This window comes from Pleurodeles waltl, chromosome 3_1 (genome assembly GCF_031143425.1).
Source record: "Pleurodeles waltl isolate 20211129_DDA chromosome 3_1, aPleWal1.hap1.20221129, whole genome shotgun sequence".
NCBI lineage: Eukaryota > Metazoa > Chordata > Amphibia > Caudata > Salamandridae > Pleurodeles > Pleurodeles waltl.
Window position 1 is genome coordinate 571,556,889 of NC_090440.1, and position 25,539 is coordinate 571,582,427.

Genomic DNA, 25,539 nt, shown 5'->3' on the forward strand with positions numbered 1-25,539 from the left:
TATGTAAAAAAGGGCAAACATTTAAACGTATACGCCTCTAGAAGACTGATAACCGGTTTATGCCCCACCCTCGTGGAAAATTCAAAAGTTGCCCCAACCGCAGCATTAAAGAACAAACATCGCTTGGAAATACAAGAGTTCCAATTTCTTCTTTCGTCAAAGGTAACCCCCCAAATACGGGAAGTCTTACACCCGAATAATACTATGGCCCTGGATAAACAAGGGGTCCAACTTAATCTGGGACTTTCCACATACCATGAAGTACATCTTGGAGATGTTAACTTCCAAATCTAAATGGCCCATGTAGTCCATAAAAGTTTGAACAGCCCCACATAGCCTATTCCTGGTACGAGCCAAAAGGACTGCATCATTAGCATATAGCACAGTTGGCACCTTTTACCATTAATAACAGGAACATCAATACATCTTTCTACCAGAAAATCGTTCAGGCCATTGATATATAGAAGAAACAACATTGGTGCAAGAATGCAACCCTGGTGAACCCCTCTATGGAGGTTAAAAATATCGGTGCATTCACCATTTACCCCACATCTAACAGAAGCTTTGGTGCCATCATTGAGCTTCATGGAGCTTCCCAAGAGATAAACATTTCATTTGGCATTTGTAACTTACTTAAGGAACCCAGAGCTTCCCCTGATTAACTCCATTGAAAGCGCCACAGATATCCATGATGGCCAAATAGAGGTACCCTCCTTAGTAATTGTGTATTTGTCAATTATAAGCAGCAGATTTGAACATTGCTCCTGTGTCCCCAGGCCCTCTCTGAACCTGTACTGGACCGGGCTCATGATGTCCTGCTCCACCGCCCATGCTTCAATCCACCGCAACACAATGCAGCCCAAGATCTTCACCAAAGAATCTAGTAAGGAGATAGGGCAATAGCATTTGGGATTGCTAGGATTTCCTTTCTTAAACACCAGCAAAATGCATGTAGAGTTCCACGAAGCTGGACTCCCCTGGCTCATACCAGCATTTAAGATGCTAACCACAATGGGTGCCCAAAAGGAGATGTTTTCTTTGAAAAGGTCCATAGGGATACCATCTGACCCTGGCGCTTTCTTAGAAGGGCTCTCCTGAAACGCAGCAATAACCTCAACCAAGCTAAACCTAATATCTAAGCTATCACAAGATTTACTCAAGGCCTCACCAACTGCCTTAGGGGTGTCAAACGAATAGATAGAGCAGAAATGCTTGACTCAGCATTCTGGTGGAATATTGGTCCCAAAACCATCTGATGTTCCTTTGTGTGGGCCGTTCTTATTTACAATGCTCCAAAAAAGCCCAGAGTTCTTAGTACAGCAGGCAAAGACAAAGGGTCTCATTATGAGGGTCACGGTTGGAATTCCGCCAAAGTGGCAGTCCCACCATGACATTATGACCGTGGCGGAGTCACCGCGGTCCAACGGCCGACATTGCCAGGCTATCGCCAGCCTACAGCCTGATGGTCCTGGCGACTGTAATCCGCCAGGGCAGCGCTGCCCTGGGGATTACATGTCCCCATCCGCCAGCCTGTCCATGGCGGTTTACACCACCATGGAAAAGATGGTGGAATGGGGGACTCTGGGGGCCCCTGCACTGCCCATGCACTTGGCATGGGCAGTGCAGGGGCCCCCATGCACATCCCCGTCGCACATTCCACTGCCTGAATTAAGGGCAGTGGAATGCACGACAAGTGCTACTGCTCCCACCGCACCGCCACATTGCAGCCGGCTACATTAGGAGCTGGCTGCAATGCTAAGGCCCTATTCACCACAGGGCCGGCGAGCGGAAAACTGTGTTTCTGCCCGGCGGCCCTTCAGTGAATTCCTAATAGGGCCGATGGAGTTCAGGCCGCACAGGCCCAAAGTCTTTCCACATTTCATCCTGTAAGGCCCTCTTCCTAGTTCTTAGGGTAAGCTTATATTGTGCTCTAGCCTCCACAACTTGGCCTCTGATCAAGAGCGCTGAACAGTGTCTGCCTTACGACATTACATGACTTGTCAAACCACCTCCCCTGTTGCTTCTCAGGCAGGCCACTAACAGCATTAATAACAACTCTGATAGAATCACTCAGAACTGTAAAGATGCCTATTATCTCCTTTGGCGATGAATACTCCACCCAATAAGACCCTATGAACAAATCCAAGTACTTTTTTACTAAAAACTTGAATACCTTGGAACTATTATCCCACCTTTTAAATGTTGGTTCAGCCCCCTTTGTGCTAATGTCACCTGGAGATGCCTGAGGGCAGAAAGAAGAAACTTGAAGGAAAGTTACATTACTCAGCCCATGCTATAGAGTCTTCTTCAAGAACAGCGTCATTCGGAAATAAACAAACATGAGATGCTTGAAAACATGCAGCAGAAATAACAAACAAACAAGATGAGACATCCATTTTGAACACAAGAGCGTAGTAGCAGATGGAACAGGGCTTTGAGTTGGTGGGTCATTGCCCTGTGACTCCTTTGAGTGACCCTGCTCTGTCAACTGGTTTTGGTGCGTGTTCGGCATATGCACCTATCACAAACTGAAGTAGTGGGACATATTACAAAAATAATATGCACAGCAGAGTGACTACTCCAGCAGAGGGAACAGTGCAGAATCAAAAGACTAAAAGGTGGAACGGTGGTTTGAAACAGCTGGTTAAATTTTTAATGTACGGGAGCAGGGATGCTTTTTCAGAGGATCCCACTGCAGGCAGCTGACATGGGTGACTGAGCCTGTCTGCAGGGGGGGGGGGCACTGACTGTGCACTATTTCATATGCACTGCACTGCAAAATCAGTGTACCGCCTGACTTTATGTTTGCCCTTGAGCATGCTTTTGCAGTATGGTGCAGGTGCTTGAGGAACGGTGTTCCCTCATTTGTATATGGCCAGGTCCCATTCATATTAGGAGGTGGTATTTGTATATGGCCAGGTCCCATTCATATTAAGAGGTAGTATTTGTATATGGCCAGGGCCCATTTATATTATGAGGTGGCTGTACAGGCTTGACCTGGTGTAAAATGTGGTCCCGGGCAATAAATGTTACTGGAGAGGGAGAGACAAGTGTCTGTGGTGCGCTTGTGTAATAACAGAGAGGTGGCCCACGGATTTAAAACCAGTCACAAATGCCTGTTGCATCCCTCTAGCACTTTCCCTGCTGATGGGTGGATGGAGAAATCAGTTGAATCTCGGCAACACATCTCCTATTGTAGCTTGTCCACGTGCTTGAACAACAAACTCTCACCGTTTAAACCCTTCGTGCTAATCTTCAAACTTTCAGGTACACCAGAAGGAATATTTTGAAGTCAGGTACCAGTTAACAACTTTGAAGGCTTGGTCCAATTTATTTAGCTAAAAGATTTACATTAATTTATAACAAACAGACATATCAGGAAAAAAGATAACAGGCCTTACATCAGTGCTTGGAAGAGGCTAATGACAGAAGGTGTAATGGTTTTGAGTATTATCACCTTTTTCCTATTTTTGTCACATTATTTATTTAGTACCAATTTTCTAAAGAGTGAACGAAAAGGAGAAAAAATAAGTGTAAAATAGAAACAGTTAATGCTATACAGTAAATTCATAAAATAATAACAGATGTAATGCAATAAACAAAAAGTTGCACATACTATGCCACATACGCACATATAAATTAGACAATTCATGTAATGGGAGGGCAGCACTAAAAAGCATAAACACAACTGAGTCCGTTTCAGTAATATTTCCGAGAAATGATAGCAACCTCGCAGATAAAGGACACATTAATTACCCTTTGAAAATGACGTTGGAATGGTAGGAGTTTCAGATCTTTTGAAGTCTTCTGCGAAAGGAGCCTATTCTAATTTCTGGTAAATGGAATTCATGATTTTGGCGGCATCGCCTGTGACGGATTGTGGTAGTGTTCTTTCTTCTTGAAGATAGGTATTTTCTGTTGGAGCTCAGCAAGTTTTGAGGGCCTTTCCATACTGCCAAATAATGAGTTCCTGAGTAAATGCCTTTGTTCACTATACAAACCAGTTTGATGAACCACAGTCCTGATATATCGAGGGAAATACCGCTGGTTACCGCATTTGACTAAACAGTAATTTTTTTAAAAAAATCCGTCCAGTACTCCCTACTTTTCCCTTTGATCAGTCACACCGTTGCTGTTTAGGTCAAATCCCATAAGTAAAAATGGAATCTATGTTAAAATTGAAAGCAGTGCACACTGAGTGGCAGGGCCAACGGATCGGTGTCTGGGTGTCCTTGCGTCTCTCAGGGCACAGTCAGATAGCCCTGTTTGGGTGGGTGTTATGATTTACTGTGTTGTCGCATGCTGTGCTCGGCCAAATGCCGGTTTCTGGACATTCCAGAGGCGACAGTTGGAGTCTCTCTTGGAAATGGCAGGATGCCGGGTCGTGTCATTTCCAAATAAGCTTACCTTATGAATTAATTTGGAGACTTCGGCTTCTTCTTCACTACATTTTTGGCGACGAGTTTCAGACAGAGACACGACCCGAGCCAACCTGCGCTATTCATTGTTGTTTGCTCCTGTGCTCTTGGTTGCGCAGCGAATGTCCGACGCTGACACTGCTGTTGGAGCTACTTGCTGTTCGGAGATCCTGGGTTTCTTCCGTGGTCCTGGGGGCGCATCCTATATCCGGCGTAGATGCTGCTGCTGGAGTTGTGAGCTGTGTGGAGACTCTTGGTAGGCGTGGCTTTTCCAGAGGTGACAGGTCCTGACCTGATGGTGCTTTCCTGATTTCTGGTGCACGTCCTGACCTGACATCTATATTTTTGGCAGACGGAAGCGTGAGGTGGCTTTCCTTATTTCCAGTGTATCCTGCAACCGGGTGACATTCCCACGGCTACATTATCTCGAAGCTGTTGAGACTGTTCAGAACACTTCCTGATCTTTGCTGATCCGCAGTTCCTTTTGAGGTTCACAGTGATCTGCACACTATTTAACTTTTGTGCATTGATGTATGGTACTTTGCAGGTCACGCAGTGATTTGCACACCATTTGTTTTTTTTACTGTGTTTTCTGTGTACTTTATTTTTTATTAGTAGCTGTGCTCTTCAACAGTTTATCTGCTCAGTTTTTATACCGTGTTTTCAGTGCTAGTATTTGATGTATTGATTATTATTATAGTGATGGCTAATCACAGCAATATTTCTCCACCACCTCCATTTTGATCTCTTCCAGGATCACCTGCTGTACCCTGGGAGGATTGGATAGAAATGTTAGAGAACTATATAGTAACCTTAGATGGGCAGGGTTTTTCGTCTCAAAGGAAAAAGGCTATCCGATTGAGCACATTGGGGTGTGAGGGTCAGCGTATTTTTAAATATTTACCGACAGCGCTTGGTGCAAATGGTCAACCAATGGATGATGTGTTTAAAGAGGCTATAAAGAGGTTGGAGACTAGGTTCGCTAAGGAAACCAATTAAGTTCTAGCTAGATATAAGTTTTACACTCAGCCTCAAGATCATCATGAAACCATTGATTAGTTTGTTTCAAGGTTGAGGGAGTTATCAGTCAAATGTAGGTTTGGGTGTATGACTGAAGAGTTGATACGAGATCAACTGATAGTACAATGTTGTGAGAGAAAAATACAAGAGAGGCTCTGGGCTGCAAAAGATCCCAGCTTGCAATAGCCTCTATTGACATGGCAAAAGTTGTTGAAGAATCGCAGCGATGTATGAGAGAATTAGAAAGGAAAGACAAATCTGCTGATGTTATGGTATTGTCTACTGAGGCTATAGGTGCTCAGCAGGAAGTTGGGGCTCTTTCGAAGAAATCTGTATCTTCTAAAGTAAAAGGGAAAGAATGCATTTGATGTAGCAGTGTATACCATTCGGCCGATTCTAAGAGGTGTTTTGCTATTAATAAAGACTGTTGTAGGTGTGGTCGTGAGGGACATTATGCCAGCATGTGTAGAGAAAGTGCCAAGCCTTCTAAGGAAATCAAATCTGGGATAAATGTAGTGGGTGAGTGTCATGACATTCCTTATGAAGAGAGAATTCTAGTAGTGAGTCAAGAGGAGAATTCTGTTGAGTGTGATAGTGCGCGCAGAATGTCTAGACCCGTTGCTTCCTTTACCATTGATGAATTTCGAGTAAGCCTTATGTTTTTTTTTTTTTTTTTAAATATATTTTTATTGCTTATCAGCCAAGTGGCAACATTTAACTGAGATACATGAGGTTACATTATGTTCCATCATACATTATATTTGTGAGTTTTACGGATGCACATTTTGCGAGTCCAGTGCAAGTGCACTGTTGCCTCACATGAAGTGCATTCTACGTGTGCAAAGGTTATTCAGAAAACTGAGTAAGCCTTATGGTTGATTCAGGATCATGGTACACTATAATTCCCGAAGTCCTCTTTAAGGAACATTGGAAAAGTGAGAAACTGTTTCCCAAAGATATCTCTCCTGGTGGTAACCAAGGTGGGAAAATTAATTTGTTGGGATATATGGTAAACCAAATACGATTTGGAGAGAGGAGTGTCATGAGGAAAATGTACGTGGCCTTGGATGGTCCACCTATCTTAGGGTGGATGCACCAATTTGATCTCAATATTGTGATCAATCCAAGGGCACCTCACTAGATTTGTGTGGTTGAGAATGTACAGTTGCATGATATTTTAGAGGAGTCAAAGCATGTTTTCAGAAAAACTTTGGGATGTTTAAGAGGCTATGTACACAAGATCATTTTAAAAGAGAATGCTGTACCCAAGCAACACAAAGTAGGCAAGATTCCTTTTGTTGTGAGGGGTGAAGTAAAAAAAAGTGATTGACAATATGTTATTGGAAGGCATTATTGAACCTGTGGAGGTGTCTCCTTGGGTTTCCCCAGTGGTAGTTACTAGGAAATCAGATGGGAGGGTGAGGTTATGTGTTGACTTGAGGTCGTTGAATCAGAACATTGTAGTTGACACAAATCCTCTGCCAAATATCAACGAATTGTTGACGGAAGTTAAAAATGGGAGGTATTTTTCAAAGCTTGATTTGAGGAATGCTTACCACCAAATCAAACTCCATCGTGAATCTAAACATTTGATAACGTTTGTTACCCCTGAAGGCACCTTCCAGTTCAATCGTATGCCGTTTGGCCTTGCATCAGCTGCTGGTGTGTTTCAGCGCATGATGACTAATATTTTTGACAATCTTAAGAACGTGTTGTTCTTTCAAGATGACATCTTAATTGTAGGAGAAACTGTAAATGAGCATAATCTGATGTTGAAGAAAGTTTTGAGGGTCATCGGGGAATCTGGGTTGAGTTTAAATCAGGAGAAATGCAAATTTTTGACTGAAGAAATTGACTTTTTGGGGTATACTATCTCAAATAGGAACATCAAACCTAAGAAGAGTCTGTTGGAAGCCATCAGGTTGGCACCTGCTCCTAATGACAAAGACCAGCTAAGGTCATTTTTGGGCCTCATTGGATATTATTCTAAATTTGTGAACAAATTTGCTGACAAGACTGAAAACCTGCGGAAAGGGAGTAAATTTATGTGGACTGGTGGACAGTCAGACTGCTTTGCAAAGATCAAGAATGAAATTTGTGATGCCGACATTCTGTCTGCATTTGACATTGGGTTGCTTTCTGTTTTAACTGTGGACGCGAGTGCAACTGGATTGGGTGCTGTGTTATCTCAAGTTCAGGAGAAGACAGTTGCATTTGCTTCTCGTACACTAACTCAGGCTGAACGTAATTATTCGGTGATCGAACGTGAAGTGCTTGCTGCAGCTTGGGGTACTGAATACTTTCAGACATATTTGTGGGGTCTGGAGTTCATTTTACAAAGTGATCACAAACCTTTGTTTAAGATCTTGTCTTCTGGTGGGGCTGGCAAGGGTTGAGCGAGGTTAGCTCGACTTGCGGCTAGGTTGCAAGAATATCTTTACAGAGTAGTGTTTGTCCAAGGCTGGAAGAATGTGCAAGCTGATTGTTTGTCTAGACTGTCTCTTGATTGGGAAAAGGTTGATGCACAGTCTGTAAAGAACAGTGAGACAGAAGATGCTGTGGCGTCGGTGATGGACGTAGTTGAGTGTGGTTTGGGAACTTTTACTCAAGAGGAGTGGGTGGATGAGATGAAAGCTGATGATTGTCTTAGGGTTGTTGCTGAATTGATTTGCAAGGGAGCTAGGAGAGAGAGTACCTTAACCACTTCTGTGAGACCGTATCTTTGTATTTTGGATGAGTTGTCAGTTTGTAGAGATAGTGTTTTGATGTGTGGTGATCGATATGTCCCACCTCAGGGGTTGCGGTTTAAGTTGTTTAGTTTAGCACATGAGGGTCACTTAGGTCAAGGGTTAACTTGAAGAAGGTTAAAAGAAGTGTTTTGGTGGACAGGTTTGGATGGGCAAGTCAAAGACTGGGTTGTGAAGTGCAGTGTGTGTAATGAAAGTTAGAACAGATTGAAAGTAGGTGTGGGACGAGCCAAAGGGCATATTGAAGACCCTGGTAGACCTTGGCATACCATTTGTTTGGGTTTTATTGGTCCAATTGCTGAGCTTTTGTTTGATTTGAGGTTTGCTGTAGTAGTAGTTGATGTGCATTCCAGGTGTCTGATAGTGAAGTTTGTCAAGGACATCACCACAAGTAGGGTGATATGGATTTTGGATAAGATCTTTTTCGAGGAAGGTATTCGGTTGGTCCATATAACTGATAATGGTACCCAATTGACGTCCAATGAGATGTGTTCATTTTTGAGATAGTGTGGGGTGAGACATTCTAGGACCTCTTTGTATTTTCCTCAAGCTAATGGTATGGTGGAGAGGGCTAATATATTGATCAAGGGCACTATACAGTTAGCCTTAGCCAATCATTGCAGTGTGCGGAAGTCTGTCTCTGATATGTTATGGGCTTATTGTACCACGATTCACAGCATTTCCAATTAATGTCCTTTTCAGGTAATGGGGGGGCGTTTAGTTGGTTCAAAGTTAGTTCCTTCTTGGCTTCAGGAGTGGGTTGAATTTGGTGGGGAGCGGCATGTGGACAGTCCTTGCAATTCCAAATTGAATGTGGGAGATTGGGTCAAGATCAAATCAGGACGGGTCAAAGGTGGTATCTCTAAATTTAAAGGACCCGTTCACATCGTGAAGATTAGCAGGTTTCAGGTCGAAGTGGAAGGCGGGGAGAAGTGGAATATTAGGAATGTAGCGTTGTGCAAGAAGGGTGGTGCGTGTACTGGAAGAGTGGAGACTTCTGGGTCTCAGTTTCTTTTGGATAACAGGGATATGAACAATGGGGGCATTACGAATACTTTTAAAAATGCTCAGAGTCTGTCAAGTGGAGTGGTGACTTCTGAGGCGAGAGATGATTTTCAACAGATGTTAGTAAAAACTAATGATGTACATGATACACCCATTCACTCTAAAGAAAATGCTAATACTTCTACGAGTGATGTACATGATACACACAGTCTCTCTAAAGAAAATTCTAATACCTCTAGGAGTGCGAGAAAAGCTATTGATGTATGTAAGAAAGTACCATCTTGCCTGGCATGTTACCCCCATATTTCACTGTATATATGTTGTTTTAGTCTATGTGTCACTGAGACCCTGCCAGGCAGGGCCCCAGTGCTCATAAGTATGTGCCCTGTATGTGTTCTCTGTGTGATGCCTAACTGTCTCACTGAGGCTCTGCTAACCAGAACCTCAGTGGTTATGCTCTCTCTGCTTTCCAAATTTGTCACTAACAGGCTAGTGACTGAACTTACCAATTCACATTGGCATACTGGTACACCCATATCATTCCTTAGTATATGGTACTGAGGTACCCAGGGTATTGGGGTTCCAGGAGATCCCTATGGGCTGCAGCATTTCTTTTGCCACCCATAGGGAGCTCTGGCAATTCTTACACAGGCCTGCCAGTGCATCCTGCGTGAAATAACGTCCACGTTATTTCACAGCCATTTACCACTGCAGTTAAGTAACTTATAAGTCACCTATATGTCTAACCTTCACCTGGTGAAGGTTGGGTGCAAAGTTACTTAGTGTGTGGGCACCCTGGCACTAGCCAAGGTGCCCCCACATCGTTCAGGGCTAATTCCCCGGGCTTTGTAAGTGCGGGGACACCATTACACGCGTGCACTATACATAGGTCACTACCTATGTATAGTGTCACAATGGTAACTCCGAACATGGCTATGTAACATGTCTAAGATCATGGAATTGTCACCCCCAATGCCATAATGGCATTGGGGGTGAAAATTCCATGATCCCCGGGTCTGTAGCATAGTACCCGGATACTGCCAAACTACCTTTCCGGGGTCTCCACTGCAGCTGCTGCTGCTTCCAACCCCTCAGACAGGTTTCTGCCCTCCTGGGGTCTAGGCAGCCCTGGGCCAGGAAGGTAGAACAAAGGACTTCCTCTGAGAGAGGGTGTAACACCCTCTCCCTTTGTAGCCTCCCCCAGCCTCTGGAAATGCTTTGATGGGCACAGATGGTGCCCATCTCTGCATAAGTCAGTCTACACTGGTTAAGGGATCCCCCAGCCCTGCTCTGGCGCGAAACTGGACAAAGGAAAGGGGAGTGACCACTTCCCTGACGTGCACCTACCAGGGGAGGTGCCCAGGGCTCCTCCAGTGTGTCCCAGACCTCTGCCATCTTGGAAACAGAGGTGTTGGGGGCACACTGGACTTCTCTGAGTGGCCAGTGCCTGCAGGTGACGTCAGAGGCTCCTTCTGATAGGCTCTTACCTCTCTTGGTAGCCAATCCTCCTTCCTTGGTAGCCAAACCTCCTTTTCTGGCTATTTAGGGTCTCTGCTTTGGGGAATTCTTTAGATAACGAATGCAAGAGCTCACCAGAGTTCCTCTGCATCTCCCTCTTAACCTTCTGCCAAAGGATCGACTGCTGACTGCTCAGGACGCCTGCAAAACCGCAACAAAGTAGCAAGACGACTACTAGCAACCTTGTATTGCCTCATCCTGCCGGCTTTCTCGACTGTTTCCAGGTGGTGCATGCTCTGGGGGTAGCCTGCCTCCTATCTGCACCAGGAGGTCTGAAGAAATCTCCTGTGGGTCGACAGAATCTTCCCCCTGCTAACGCAGGCACCAACACACTGCATCACTGGTCCTCTGGGTCCCCTCTCAGCCTGACGAGCGTGGTCCCTGGAACTCAGCAACTCTGTCCAAGTGACTCCCACAGTCCAGCGACTCTTCAGTCCAAGTTTGGTGGAGGTAAGTCCTTGTCTCCCCACGCTAGACTGCATTGCTGGGTACCGCGTGATTTGTAGCTGCTCCGGATCCTGTGCACTCTTCCAGGATTTCCTTCCTGCAGTGCACAACCTTCTGAGTTGTCCTCCGGCGTCGTGGGACTCCCTTTTGTGACTTCGCGTGGACTCCGGTTCACTTTCCTTCCAAGTGCCTGTTCAGATACTTTTGCGGGTGCTGCCTTCTTCTGTGAGGGCTCCCTGAGTTGCTGGGCGCCCTCTCTGTCTCCTTATCCAAGTGGCGACATCCTGGTCCCTCCTGGGCCACAGCAGCACCCAAAAACCTCTACAGCGACCCTTGCAGCTAGCAAGGCTTGTTTGCGGTCTTTCTGCGTTGGAACACCTCTGCAAGCTTCATCGCGACGTGGAACATTTGTCTTCCAAAGGAGAAGTCCCTAGCTCTCTTCTTTCTTGCAGAACTCCAAGCTTCTTCCATCCGGTGGCAGCTTCCTTGCACCCTCAGCTGGCATTTCCTTGGCTCCTGCCCACTCTCGACACTGTCGCGACTATTGGACTTGGTCCCCTTGTCTTACAGGTACTCAGGTCCGGAAATCCACTGTTGTTGCATTGCTGGTGTTTGTTCCTCCTGCAGAAACCCCCTATCACGACTTCTGTGCTCTCTGGGGGTAGTATGTGCACTTTACACCTACCTTTCAGGGTCTTGGGGTGGGCTATTTTTCTAACCCTCACTGTTTTCAACAGTCCCAGCGACCCTCTACAAGCTCACATAGGTTTGGGGTCCATTCGTGGTTCGCATTCCACTTTTGGAGTATATGGTTTGTGTTGCCCCTGTACCTATGTGCTCCTATTGCAATCTATTGTAATTCTACACTGTTTGCATTACTTTTCTTGCTATTACTTACCTAAGTTTGGTTGTGTACATATATCTTGTGTATATAACTTATCCTCATACTGAGGGTACTCACTGAGATACTTTTGGCATATTGTCATAAAAATAAAGTACCTTTATTTTTAGTACTTCTGTGTATTGTGTTTTCTTATGATATTGTGCATATGACACCAGTGGTATAGTAGGAGCTTTACATGTCTCCTAATTTAGCCTAAGCTGCTTTTGCCATAGCTACCTTCTATCAGCCTAAGCTGCTAGAAACACCTCTTCTACACTAATAAGGGATAACTGGACCTGGCACAAGGTGTAAGTACCTCTGGTACCCACTACAAGCCAGGCCAGACTCCTACAATCTACATGATTTTTCTATTCTTTCTAAAGAAAATTCTAGTACTGGTAAGAGTGTGAGATCTTACAAAGCTCCAGCTTACTTAGATGACTATGTTAGAAATTAATGTATACTGTTTCATTTTGTTTGTTTTGTAGGTGTAGTATTGTTTTATTCTTTGTGTTAGGTAAAATGTATTATGAGGTGAAGGAGAAAGGATGTGTTATGATTTACTGTGTTGTCGCATTCTGTGCTCGGCTGAATGCTGGTGTCTGGACATTCCAGAGGCAACAGTTGAAGTCTCTCTTGGATATGGCAGGACGCCGGGTCGTGTTGTTTCCAAATAAACTTACCTTATGAATGTATTTGTAGACTTTGGCTTCTTCTTTACTACAGTGGGCTTTATCTAGAAAATCACCATAACCTGCTTAATGCCTGTGGACTGCATATACCATGTGAGCATGGTCTTTTCTAGCTGGCCCTTGATGCTGTAGGAATGTTGCCGCCCTTTGCCGTGGGTTGTCTGTGGATGTACGCAGCAAGGAAAGGTGGGCCTCACTGCTGGTGCATGGAGGGACACTGCACAGTCCACCATAGGGCAGAGAAATATGCTTGAGGGTCCTATGGTAGTAGGAGTGGATTACAACAGAACAAGGAAGAGAAACCTGTCCTATAAATGGCTGATGACAAGAACGTTGGAACTACGGGCCAACGCATGAAGAAATCGTAGTAAAGCACAAAGTCAGTTCTGAAAGCAAAAGCAATCAGCATTCTTCTTCTTCAGCTTCATCAGTAGTTTCCAGGAGAAACTTGTAAGGAAGTACGTGTTTTAGTATAATATGGAGTTGTCAGGGTCTTGCTGGTGGAAAGGTTAGACAGTGGGCATAAGCCATACATTGCTAGAGTTGATAAACTACCTGTGGTGTAGTAGTATCGCATCCTATTTAATCCGAAATTAACCTAATGTGATTCTGAGTGAAGCACCAGGGATGGCAAAGGGATCACCGGGGCAACAATGCACCCAAGATGGTCTTCAATTGGTGATGATGTAGTATTTGTCGCGATGCAGTTTAGGGGAGACTCCACTAATCTTTAATCAGGATTTAAGAATGTGATATGTGTTGATATAGCTCCGACATCGTCCTGGCTAATGTCTATATACCCTATATGCAGATTTACGTTAGTGTAATATTTAGGGAAGTTTAAGAAAATGGACCAAATTTTGGAAAGGGACAAAAAAGGCTTCTGCACCTCTGTGGCAAATCTTAAACATGGTATGCTTCAGTGTCTGTTATCAGAAAACATCTCCACAGAAAGTGGTTAACCAACTTTCTACTAGGCCATGATATTTCAGAATAGCACCGTAAGTGCCTAGAATTCATTGGATTATTTTGGCACTAGATGGTATATAAAACTACTCTCTTCCTTTTATTAAAAGAGTTACACCACCTGTTGTTTAAGTAAAGTGCTTGTGCTGGATTCACGATCGGATCTTTATTTTCTCTCATCGCCTTTTTCAGTGTGCCACTATATTCATTTTGACAGTACTGTTTTGGTATAAAAATACAGTGGGACATATTAATTCTAAATAATGTATTTTCATGTATATTTTTTATGAAAATAGTGAAATCCAATGAGAAGCTATTTACTCATTTAACCAAACGTAGTTGATATTGTGATAACAGTTGCAATGTGTTGCATTTTTACTACTGTTCTAAAATTAAATTATTTTATTTAAAAATATACTTTTTTGTATTTGCGTATGGCAAAATGTTGATTCTTAACTGTGGACGTGTACACTATGTACTGGATCCATACTCTGCTGTTTTTAATTACAATGTGCATTAATCATAGGACGTTTTCAAAATACCTATTCTGTCAACAAGTAGAAGTAAACTGTAATTTCGCAATTGCATACAAAGCTTGAAATGTAAGTGCTTTCTTTTACAAGTGTAGCTCTTTCCTTATTCTAATAGGAAATCCCAATGAACTTTGTTGATCCAAAGGAGTATACCATTCCAGGCTTAGTGAGGAAGAATCGATATAAAACTATTCTCCCAAGTAAGTGTGAATGAGTAAATTACGTAAAACTGTGCTGCATGATGTTTTTGTTCTATCTATTGATAAAGTACTTATTCTTGAATCAAGCAAGGGCCAGTGGTCATATGTCTGTCATCTACCTAAATAAGAAAAAGGCCCCTGTGTAAATAGCTACAATTTGGTGGACGTTCGAAGCAACGTTACTACTAAGCGATCACCTTTGCACCGCCTGCTTGGGGGAAGTGGCAACAAGTAACAATGGGGATACGGTGTTTTTTGGAGGAACATTTCTATATTATAGGAGGCCATACGTTTGGTACTTGTGACCAAAACCCTGACACTGTTGGGGCATTGCAGACCCATTGGTGTCATATTTTTTTGACATCACGAGCGAACATCTTAAAGGGCTACCACTGATTGGCATGTGCTGCTGTGTTGGAGGCTTTCTGCCATGTTTCTAAGTTGGAAAAGCCGGAACAACAAGGTGCACCTGAATATGAATATTCCCAGTGAGATGACAGACTTTCGTGTCTGGTTGCCACTGTGCTGGGACCATTTCAAACTCACACACATCACAGTGCAATTTTGCGTGCTTCTGGAAATAGTCCTTAAAGATTCTTGAACCAAATCCACTGGTTCAATAACTTCCACCGCTATTTGTATGGACGCATACAACAGAGATGGTGGGGGAGGAGCCACATTGGCGAATTATTGGCAGCGACAGTTTTTCCACAGCTGTGTGCTAGAACAACAGATCTGTAGCATAAACTGATAGCATATTTTAATGTAGTATCTCTTCATTTCTTCCAGCCACCATTTTTAGGTCTGACTTGAGAGAGCTTTAGTTTTCTCAGAGCACTGGTCACTGTAAAAACAAGCATTGGCAAAGCAAGGCGGGATCACCCATGCAAGGTATTGGCTTTGCCAACGTTTTTAGACATGTTGTACAGCAACGCGGCTGCTGTGAAGCATGGTTTAATTTTTTTTATAATCAACACTATTACTTGGGACAGGGCCAGCGCTAGCTGCAGTGTAGTGCTTTTATTAAGTGCTAGTTGGCATCACGGAGTTAGGGTAGGAGTGCAACATGGAGGGCGTGGGTGAGAAATAGCACTATGACGCAGCCAGCAGTGTCTGCATCATTGAGTTTTTTGTTACGGAGGGTGGGACAACCAGCAATGGAAGAATGGAAGAGGGAATGGAAGCAAGTCTTTATTTGCTGGTGGGGGGCAGGGTGTGAGGCATCACGGAGGGAGCACAAAATAACGGTGTGGGTAAAGAAAGTGCTATGAGTCTGTGTCATAGCACTTTATTTGTCATGGCAACTTCAATCAGCAATGGAAGGAGGGAGGGTGGGTCAGAGGGGTAAAGCAGCAACGGAAAAAGGTAGTGAGGGTGAATGAGGACAAGCACCAACATAAGGAACAAGCATTTGGAATGCAATAGGTCTTGCATTTTCTTGAGTTAGAGCTATTGGCATTGTAAATTAATAGCCAGACTTTTCTTGCCACAAAAATTGGTCAACCCTGCCTCTTAATTTCGTCTTTTCCTGCCATATAATTCCAGTGGCCCTGCATAAAACTAAAACACTTCCATGTACCTTCTTCCTCTATCAGCAGCAAAAAATGAAAATGTTGCTATTTAGCAGCGTTTAATTGGGCAAAGCTTCATTGAAGCATGCTAATGTTGTGTTTACTGAAGGCAAATATGCGCTTACAAAATAACTGATGGCTCTTTAACAAAAATTGTTTGTGACCTGTATCGTAACACACCAGCTCAAATTAAGCACTATGCACATAATAAGTGTGACTTCTTTAGATCCATCTGTTACTCTACACAGAAGGCCGATTTATTTTTCCTTGATAGTGAAGCCATAAGCTTTATGCTTTTAGCTTACGAGACCCACAATTGCCTTGTTAGCATACACGAAAATTATGTTTTGTCTAGGTTCAGCTGTCACTTTACACCGCATGCAATAACTGCTGCATATACGTTTAAGAGAACTGAATACTAAAGCAGCCTAATTTGAAATTGCAAATAAGCAAATTTTCCATTATTTGTGTTGCGCTTTCGTTTTAGTTTTGTTATGACTTTCCCAAATGTCTCTTTTGGTCATACTAAATGCAGCGCTGTAAGCGAGAGATAAAGCTTAGAATTATTATAAGGCAGTGCAGAGGGTTAATGTGGCTGCTGCAAAGAACGTGTTGAAGGCAGATCACAGACTGAATTCAGTCTTCAAATGTTAAAATAACTCTGGTGATAAATGTTATTTCTAGAGAGAGAACTTACTTTTCTCTAGTGGAAGCTTGGATTAATTCTAAGGTAGCGCAGTAGGTTAATATGCCTGCTGTGAGGAACATGAACTAGGCAGATCAGAACTAGCAACTAATGTAACAAGCTCACACGAAAGGCCATACTTACGGGCTGCTGGCAAGCAGCAGAAACTTCACTGGAAGGACAGATGTAGATTTTTTTTGTTAAAGCTCCTTCCCCCTTCCGAGGTGTTTCTGAAAGCAGTTGAAACCAGGGGCCGGCTCAGCCCCTTCGCTCCTGATACCCGAGGAAGATTTTTGTTTGTGCGCCATTTCTAAGCAGTACAGTAGTACCCCCATAGTGAAAAACAAAAACATGAGCTGCTCAGAATGAAATATTCCAAAAACACAGGCTGATAGGCCCGTGCCCTTAAAATCCGAGGCTGTTGTGAGTGGAAGAAAGGGCATACAAGAGAAATAAATACAACACACACCAGAGAAATGATCAGTAAACAACTTATAAAAAAATGAAAGTAATACAGTTTCACATAGGCGAGCCGATGGCCGCCATGAGCATCAGTGTGAAGAGACAAAAAAGGAAAAAGAAGTTCGCTCGCAGTCAGACATATTGGCAAAAGTGCAATTAGCCATATAACGGGAGATAGCCAAGGCGGTACCAATACAGCCTTATGGAGGGACAAACGTAAAGCATTTACCAATGAAAAGAAAGGATTTTTGAAAGGCAAACCCATGAACGAGTGACTGTGATGGGCATGCAGTGGGCGTAGTTAAAAGCCCAGATACATACCAACACGTTGGAAAAGTAGCACTTGCGGGCTGCTATGCTTAACCTAAAAAGGGCAGGTGATTGGGGGCTCTCACCAACAGAAGAAAGGAGAAATGGTGTGTCAGTTAGGGCAAGAAACAGCAACATGCACAACCAGAATGACGAAAGGGGCAAGAAGCAGAAAGATGCAGAACGGGAGGGATGGCAGGTGCGGATAAGATGCAACAAGATGCAGACCCAGAGGAACAGCAGGTGGAGGCAACAAGCTGCAACACAGGAGGGACAGCTGATGGGATCTAGCAACACAGATGAGGAAGGTAGGAGAGAGAAGTACATGAGGGCGCCTGCTGAAAAAAAAACACTCTAGTAGTGTGCTTAAGCAGAAAGAAACAAGTAGCACCTAACAAAATGAGCAGGAGAAGAACACAAGCAATGTGTCTGTGCTCCAGGGGAGGGACAAAAACACAAAGAAGAAGGAAGTTTTTGACATCTGACCAATAAAAAGCAGGCAAATGAGAGTGACAATGAAGTCAACCAAATTGTTGGCAAAGGGGCTCATAAGCCCACAGAATGGAAAAAAAACATTTCACAAGCAACACCGCAGGCAATGGACATGTTAAAAATGACACCCAACTAAAACCCCAACTCAAAATACTTAAAGGGGAGGCAGGCTCTCAAGTGTGGGTCTTACCTTTCACTGCCCCAAAAGAAAATTGTAAAACTATGATTGTCTCCTCTGTACTTTCAACTTTAACCACCCACCCTGGAAGCGACCATCCTGCTCTACATGTTCCAGTGCAAATGCTGTGTACTGCTGTGTTTTGCTTTGTACATTGCTGTCTGCCTTTGAAGTTGAGTTCTGGGCATTGACATCTGCTGAGGGAACTCTGATATGCACCAACCAGTCTAAAACTGGGGAGTTCTGGACTCTGTCATCAGCTGCATTTCTCTCTAAACAGAGCAATTTTATGACTCATTCTTCAGTGGTACTTTCACCTGTTCTCATCCTTTGAGTGTAAGGAGGCTAAAAGTGTCACAAAAGTTTATTTTCTGATCTTATACGCCAATTGACATGAGTCCTTCTTATTTCATGAGGCTGCTCTTCCTTGCTATCAGGTGTAGATGACTTTCAACCCCATCTCTCTGTTCATGAGGTGTTCTCAAACTTGGACTAGTGCGCATATTTCCAGGGCCTTTGGTTCCTTCTACTTCTAGGATTGTAAAAATATTTCCTACTTTTTCTATGAAAAAAATGCTTCATGACCTGATGCAATGCCACTAAACTGCTGTCTCTAAATGGATGGCAATGCCTCATCAATGTCTAATTTCTTCAGAATTAAATCCACTGTTGGAGCTGTTCATTGATGGGCATGAAATATCCTAATGTACAAATATTTCTGTCCACCTCGCATAATAAGGTTATTTTTATCATTTTCAAAAACACTTGTTAGAAAAATAACTGAATGAAACATTATGTTGTAGACATGCAATAATTGGTTATCATTATTGATCTTTTGGAGAATCCTGTTGAATGATGATGTAACATCTTACAGAGCAAGAGTTTTTATTTATATTTGATTACAGTTTGGGCCAAACCTTTCCTCGGTTTACAGATGCTCAACTCCGTCCATTTTTAATGTAACAAATTAGGATTATAACACTCAAAGACAGTTTGAAGTTCCTTCATGAATTTCTATGGGTTTTATCATATGTTGGACAGTTGAGAGATGATAATGTACAGATCAGATGAGGATCATGTTACATGTATGATAGAATTACCCATTTCCTAGGGCCAGTGTTCTGTCATAAAGAAGAGAGTTCTGGATTGAATATAGGAAAGGCCATTAGAATCATCACTAGCCGCATCACTAGGAGAAGTTGCCTTTCTGTTGAATCAGGGCACAAATTTGGGGACTGTAGCCCTCCATTCAGTTGTCTATCCTGGCTAATATGTGACCACATGCCTGACCACACGCATTTTGGATGATGGGGGAATGATCAAGAACAGACTAAAGTGGGAAGTGCAAGGTTGTGTCACCTTATTGGCTTGCTTTTAAGCTTGTCATATTGTGATGAGTCATGCTGCTACTTACTGTGCTGGCTGTGCTCCCCAAGCTGGCTCTTCAGCACCCACTGCACCATTTCTGTGTGTAACCTATGTAGTACCTTCTGCATCACCTCCCAGAATAGAAACATTGAGGACATTGAGTATGTCTCCCCTCTCCTCCATTCCAGCAGGGATATAATTTGTCATTTGGGCAAAAAAGTATGGGGGGAGCAGTGCAGTATAAGCATATGCTTGCACCCTAGCCTGCAGATTGCCAGTTTGGTACCTTAGTTTTTCTTGGATGTCTTTAAGACACCACAACAGCAAACACACTTCATACCTTCCTCATTCCAGTTTCAGTTTAGCAATGCTCTTGAGTGGGTTTGTTTCTTGAGTTGTTGTAATATTTTTTAAAGTCATTCAAATGCTCAATATCAGAGGTACCTGAAGCTACTTGCCTTTATCACAATGTGTGCAGTTTATCCGATTCTCTATATACGATCACGTGATGCATATTATGTAAAGGAGGCCACATAGGTGGGGTCTTACTCTGTTTCAATTGTTCAGATCTTATTTTCCTTTACTATGCCCACATTCACAACCGGAGAAAAACTTAGGCAGTCTACTAAGCTCATCCCAGTGAAGGAGGTTAGAAAGAGGGTAAGTTATTCGTACTAGCTACCTAAGAAGGAGATTGGAAAGTATGTTCACACGTGTCTATTGCCCCCCTTACAATTGGAATACCTCTGGTCACAGCCCGATAAGGCTCACAGAAGGTCCCAGCCATTCTAAATCAATGTACCTCTTTCAACACATTTAGGGTTTGCACTGAGACCTAGAAAACCATTGCTGTCTTTTCCCAGCTTCCTGCTCTAATATCATGGCTATCAGTCCCACTGCTACCATTTAGTTCCCAGGACCCGCCCCTTTTTCTACCCAAATGCAACATATTTTGTAGTTTGTAACCAAAACCCCCAAAAAATAATAAACAATCAATATTCACAAAGTGACTCACATTTCAAAATGAGCCACTCTACGCTGTCTTACCTGATCAGTGATCTGAACACTGGACCATCCTTCGCCTAAGTTGGCTAAGTCTTGACAGTTCTTTACCGTTGGAAATATGTCTGTTAAAGAAAACTTCACTTCACGTATATTAGAGTCTGGTCTGAAAGAGTTTATTTTAAAATAATTTATAGTCTGTGAATCACAGAATCAATTGACCTGGGGATTTCCTGAAATAATTGGTGGAGACAAGCTTTCCAAGTAGAGGCAAGACTCAGATGTATACTCTATTATACACAGGTTTCTAATATCAATCACATAATCACATGACAGAATTCTCGCCAATGCCGGCAAGTGCCTCCCTGAGCTGACTGAAGTAGAAAAATGGACTTCAAGAGTTGAAAAAATCAAACAGTTTTCACCTGAGCAAGCAACTTCACAACCTTATTTCTCAGGTGCCAAAACAAAGCACATCTTAATGCCAGAGTTGAGCACATCCTGTGGGCAATAGTAGCATGAACAAGAAAACATGCTGAAGCAGGTTGCAATTATGCTAAGACAGACACACACATATACAATTTTACATTGGGGATGCCAATGGAGAAAGGGTTGATACTGTAGATTAGAGATGAGGTGGATGGATGGAGAATGCAAGAGGGAGAAGAGGAAAAGAGGTGACATTTCTATGAGAGGGAGTAGAAGTAGATGGTTACCTCTTTAGGCACGGTGTTTATATTACAGCGAGGTGTTGCTTGAAACTCTTCTGCTCTTGTCAGAAAAGAAGTGATGTGACTTGAACAATTGGTATTCCACACCCTTGGAAGATAGCAGGAGAAGCCATGACATCTCACTTTCTTCCAGTGTGCTGACTCAGTGTTGTAATCCTGCATGTTCAACTTGAAGTCTTGTCCTTGGTCCCAAATTATCCTGGGGTGTTGGAGTTAACACTGCCAACTCCAAAACCACTTCATAGATATCAATATATTGATCCCCTTTAGACACAACCCATAATATTGATAAAGGCGAGTTCAAAATGATTAAAACTTTGCAGGCAACCCAATACATTTGTACTGTATGAAACATGTATGAACATGTATGAAATTCAGCACAAAATATACCTACCACCCAGTGCCTAATTTGTGCTTGTTGTTTCCGTTGCAGAACACCAGCACTTATTTTTGAGGGCCAGCCCTTATTTTTCTACCTCAAGCGTTTACTGTGAGCAAAAGGCACATGTAGGACAGACGGAGGAAGAGAAAAACAAAAAAGCGTCACAAAGGGGAGAAAACAGAAGGCTGCAAGAGTAAACTGAAGGGGCAGGGAGAGGCTTTAAATAAATTAAAGAGGCCCGAGATGGCTTCAGGATTACGCTGCCTCAGTATTGTGTGTTCGCACATTTAACTGTAGCAGCCGCGTGTTTAAGGGGAGGGCTTTGGGCACCGGCATGTTTTTATTAACAAATTAGGCACTGTTACCACCTCATCCTAAGAAAACTGCTTAAACAATGGCTTCAACCAGTTGCAAGCAGAAGCATAGAAAGGAACCAAACTGTTATCTTCAAATCCCAGTTCCAAAAATAGAAATAATATGTTTCTGTGATACCAGTTTGTACAAAATAGTTTCTCCTCAAGAATCCAGCCAACTCATGAACGTAAAATTGTGTGAGATTTTTAATGACATGTTCTATTTGTCTTCCATCTATGTCAATTATACAGTTTCACACACAAACCACCATAAACACATCATATTTGCTAAACACGTACAAAGACCATCCTAGAAAATATAAATAACAGAGCCTGTAGGAAATTAGGTTACTGGTTGAGGGGGGTCCCTACTCAAGCAGCAACCACAATTCTTGTCAGGTTGAAATACAAGCAAATCCCAAATTAACCTGTGCTTAACCCTATGGTAGCTTGGCACAAATACAGGCAGGCTTAAATTAGAGGCACTGTGTAAAGTACGTATGCAGAACTTCAAACAGTAATAAAGTGAGAAAACACAAGCTTATTCCCACACCAATTTATAAAAACAGAATACAATTTAATAAACTATTTGACACCAAAATGACAAAAATCCAATTAGCAGAACTGGAGATATGTAATTTAAAAGGTTTTAATAAAAATAGTGCTTACAAGCACAAAGCGCCAACTGTGTTTATATGATTGTGCTGGGACCAGGACAAAGTCACAACTTTAGGCCAACCACGATGGAGTGCAGATCGAATACAAGTACTAAATTAGTCCAGCTGAACAAAGTACCTTAAATTCTGGTTGCGGAGCCTCGCAAGATCCCATGTTAAGTATGTTTTGCTCAGCAGTGGCTCCACTAAGCTTTGGGCTGCAGTTCGAGGTCCTGCATTGAGGATGTGTCACGCAGTGGTGATGCCAGGGAGATGAAGGGCTGCGATGTGGGGACCTGCATCCAGGGGTGTTGCACAGCAGTGGTTCCGAAGAGTTGTGGGGTTCTTCCTCGGAGATGTGCGTGATGCAGAGACAGTTCCTATGTGGAGCTGCAAACAGCTGTGTCGCGCTTTAGTGGTTCTGCCAAAAAGACCACAGCTGAGCTGGTAGGGCACCTTCCGGCCCAATTCTAAGGGTCCAAGACTGGGGTGGGACCACTTGTGGAGAGCAAGACTCACATTTGTCAGAGTCCAGGTGCAGGTTCAGGGTCGTTGGATCTGTTTTGTCCCTGAGGCTTTGATCAGGAGGCCAGCCATCTAGCCCTTGGAGCCACTCTATTGGTCCTGGATTGAAGATGCAGGTCCAGTCCTACTCACTCAGGCAATAGGGCAGCAGAGTTGCAGTCTTTCTTACAGCAGAGCAGCACAGCAGTCCTTCTAAGTCTTCAACAGGTCCAGAGGTGTACTAAAGAGTTGGGTCTGCAAGTCTACTATTTGTCCTTGGTGCCAGCTTTGAAGTAGGAGGAGTTTCTAGAGGGTTCAATCCCAAGAGGTGTTTGGAATTTACTTCCTCCCTGCCTTAGCCCAAGCTTTTCTGGGGGCACAAAAGACTATGGTGAAACCCTTTATGAGTGTGCTGAGGCAGAGTCTTTGTGATGTGCACATGTGGTAGGTGACAGCTCTGCCACTAACCAATTCATAGATGTTCCATCCTGCCAACTCCTAGTCTACCCTTGTCTCACTGTCTGGTAGCAATACACACAGACCATATGTCAGCTACACCTATTCATGTGACCCAGGATACAGGCTGCAGGTACCAAATGGTTTGGCAAGAAAATGCCAACTTTATAAAAGTGTTATTTTCAAAACTGTGACTTAAAATCCAACTTTACTATTCACGATAATTTTAAATTACAATTCTCTATACCCCAAACATGACATTCCTACCTGCTCCCTTATTAAACTTAGTAAGGTAACCCAATGTTATCCTGTGGGAGAGGAAGGCTTGCAGTAATGAAAAACAAATTTAAGAGGTTTTCACTAGCTGCTCAATCAAAGCTTAAAAGTACATGTCCAACATTTTAAGTACACTGCTCCCTCAATTAAGGCTATTTTTAGCCTACCCCAGGGGTGACATATATGTATTAAAAAGAAAGGATTAGGCACAGCAAAATGTTTTTTTCCAGGTTGCAATGGCAATTAAAACTGCACACACAGGCTGAAATGGCAGACCTGGGACATGTTCAAAGGGCTACTTATGTGGGTGGCACAAGGAGTGCTGCAGGCCCATTAATATCATTACATTGACAGGCCATGGGTACATGGAGTACCACTTTGCTAGGGACTTACAAGTAAATTAAATGTGACCATTGGGTGTAAGCCAATTTCACCATGTTTAAAAGGGTGAGCACAAGCACTTTGCAGGTTTAGAAAACAAAAGGCGTTAAGGCAAAAAAGTTTGGGGTGACCTGGCAGAGAAGGCCATCTCCAAGACAACCCATCTTTGAAATAAATAAAAGTATAAACTCATCTGTGATACCAGTAAAATACAAGAAACAAAAGCAGTGTATTTCGATGGTAAGAAATGTATAGGTTGGGGTTTCAGTTTGTGATTTGTGTGAAAGACAGATACCAACACTGCGTGTGGACCATACTGGCGGGATGGTCCAAGAGAATATCACTACCATGCCATTACCTTAACATCAGACATACCGCTCTCTTCTAGCTGTCTGATGTGAGCTTGATTTAGTCCATGAACCTATTTTATTGAAAGGCAGTGGTATGTGTCCTGCAGTTAAGAGAGAGGAGACGAACTCAGGTTTGACATTTTAGTGCACTAGTAGTGACGCTCACTTGTGAAAATAATATGGCATCAATGCTGTTTAAATCCACCATATGCTTATTTTGAATCCAGTAATAAATAACAGCCCTGCCCACTTTGGAAAAATAAACTGAGTGCCTCCCTTATTCGTAGTAACATCTCTTTTGTTAGTATTGGTCAACTTATACAGTGACTACAAATAAATGTATGTTGCTGTAATTCTACTAGAACCCCTCCCTCCACCAATCCTGGTTACTTTATTGTTTTCTTTTTTTTACAGACACTCATAGCAGAGTATGCCTCATATCAGACGAAGAAGATGATCCCCTTAGCTCGTATATTAATGCCAATTACATAAGGGTAAGTAAATGAAGGATCAATATATTAAGATCAATATACAGTACGTCTATTTTTCATTTTTCCCTGTACTAGCAATAAGACATTTCATTAGGCAACTTTAGTTAATTTTCTCCTATATATTATTTAGGTTTTACTCTTTCCCAGCTTGCACCAAAAATACTTGGGTGCTAACAATACACCATATTAGGTTTCAATCTGCCACAGGTCTCATAGGTTGGCAATACCCTAGTTCATCTTTGGTGTGCTTCTGGTGACATTAGCTACCTGAGAATTCTGAGAAGACTATGATTCTTTAACAATTGTTACTTACAAATTCAGGCAGTGTATTACCCACAAGAATTTACTGATTTGTGAAATGAGTGAGTCCAACTGAAGACTACATTTTCTAATAGCAAAATTCAAACATTGTTTCCCTTCATTTTGCTCACACATTGAGTTGTAGCAAAACCTGCCTGCAAGT

At 42.9% G+C, this 25,539-nt stretch overlaps 1 protein-coding gene across 1 annotated transcript in view; it reads left to right on the top strand.

Annotated features, from left to right (window-relative positions):
* The window catches only part of PTPN5 (protein tyrosine phosphatase non-receptor type 5), a 556,863-nt gene that overhangs the window by 479,617 nt on the left and 51,707 nt on the right, over positions 1-25,539 (top strand). The window contains exons 7-8 of the mRNA XM_069223005.1: positions 14,345-14,429; positions 25,000-25,079. Coding sequence (XP_069079106.1) covers positions 14,345-14,429; positions 25,000-25,079 — 165 coding nt within the window. The remainder of the gene's footprint in view (positions 1-14,344; positions 14,430-24,999; positions 25,080-25,539) is intronic.